The following is a 1,637-nucleotide window of genomic DNA, read 5'->3' on the forward strand; positions in this document are numbered from 1 at the left end:
TTATAGAGATGTCTGTCAGTCCTGCAGGCTACAACGCCTGGGTGGAAGAGCAGGTCAGTGACTCACTCATATTAGTTCTGTGTGTGTGTGTGTGTGTGTGTGTGTGTGTGGTGTGTGTGTGTGTGTGTGTGTATGTGTATGTGTATGTGTGTGTGTGTGTGTGTGTGTGTGTGTGTGTGTGTGTGTGTGTGTGTGTGTGTGTGTGTACCTGTAGTTCAATGATTAATCCATGAATTAAGTCAAACCCATGTTTGTCCTCAGGGTGTCTTCGTACTCATATATGCATGTGTTTGCCCTTTTAAAGATGCAGGGCGTAAGTCTGTTGGAAACCTGCGCGTGTGCTATTAAGCTCAATCTGTGCAGTGCTAGCGATACGAGTGAGATAAAGCAGAGCTTCTGCTGCTCATTTACAGTTTGACGGAACGAGAATCTTTTTATTTACATTGAATTGTTTTTATCATAAAACAATGTTTGTCCAACCAAGTAACGTGTGGCTATCGACCATTTAGTTTTCTAGGCAAGCATAACTTTAGTGATGTTTTTTTCGGTAATGAAAATCATTGAGGCCACTCTCATAGAACACCCCAGGCCAATTGTATACAAACCTGTGTCTCGATTTTAGAAAGCACTTTCAGGACCAAACAGTGTTCGTGACTGAAATATTTATTTCATGGGATCTCATTCCCTGATCGCTTAAATTAATCAATTAAACATAGTAATTTAGAACCATTAGAAAGCTTGAATGTTACACCCTGCACCATTAAGTGTGGTTCTCTGCCAATTGGTTGAGTCTTTCTCTTCTCCCCTCTTCCCACCTGTCATGCCAGGCCTCAGAGCAGTTCCTGAGCTACCCGCCCTGGGCCTTGGCCATGTGCTACGCCCTCATCATCGTGGCCATGCTGCCCCTGCCCATCGTCTTCATCATCCGCCACTTCAACCCTGCTGTCGGACGGCTCCAACAAGCTATCTGTCTCCTACCGCAAAGGCATGATGAAGGACATCTCCAACCTAGAGGAGGTCGATGAGTCACGCTTCATCCTCAGCAAGAACCCCAGCGAAGCGCCCTCCCCCATGCCAGGGCATCGGGCCTATCTTGGCCCTGGGGGCACCCAGGAGATGACCAGCACTGGCTACGGCACAGGCATCGGCACCAAGAGTGGCTATCAGAATATCACCTCCCCAGAGTCCGAACTATGATTCCACCAACCCCCCAACCCCCCCCCTCCAGGGAGAGAGAGTGAGAAAAAGAGAGTGAGAAAAAGAGAGTGAGAGAGAGAGAGAGAGAGAGAGAGAGAGAGAGAGAGAGAGAGAGAGAGAGAGAGCGAGAGCACTGCCTGGGGATGTTGCAGCGTTCATCACACCTTAACCACCACCTCCACTCCGGACCGGAGCAGAGCAGTATCCTCCTTCATCTTCCAGAGCTCCACTCCGTCACTCCTCCCCACTGGACCCATGCTGCTGACTGTCTGTCCCAACCATGATGGGAAATGAGTCCTACCAGATATAGGTGAGGACTTCCATTGTTATCTGCTCTAGGGAAGAATGGGGTTAATGATGTTGGATAGGTAGGCAGCAGTGACTGAGGGATACAGTCCAAAGCTCTGTCATTTGGCCTTCCTTGGGTCTCTACATTGTAT

General features: G+C 48.6%; 1 protein-coding gene across 1 annotated transcript in view; it reads left to right on the top strand.

The window, feature by feature from the left end:
* The window catches only part of slc6a17 (solute carrier family 6 member 17), a gene marked incomplete at both ends in the record, with an annotated part of 7,064 nt that extends 5,867 nt beyond the window's left edge, over positions 1-1,197 (top strand). Inside the window, 3 exon segments of the mRNA XM_083675958.1 lie at positions 9-53; positions 828-938; positions 940-1,197. Of these exon segments, the coding sequence (XP_083532084.1) occupies positions 9-53; positions 828-938; positions 940-1,197 (414 nt within the window).
* Between the last annotated feature and the right edge of the window lie 440 nt (positions 1,198-1,637).

This window comes from Argentina silus, assembly GCF_951799395.1.
Source record: "Argentina silus genome assembly, chromosome: 8".
NCBI classification, from domain to species: domain Eukaryota; kingdom Metazoa; phylum Chordata; class Actinopteri; order Argentiniformes; family Argentinidae; genus Argentina; species Argentina silus.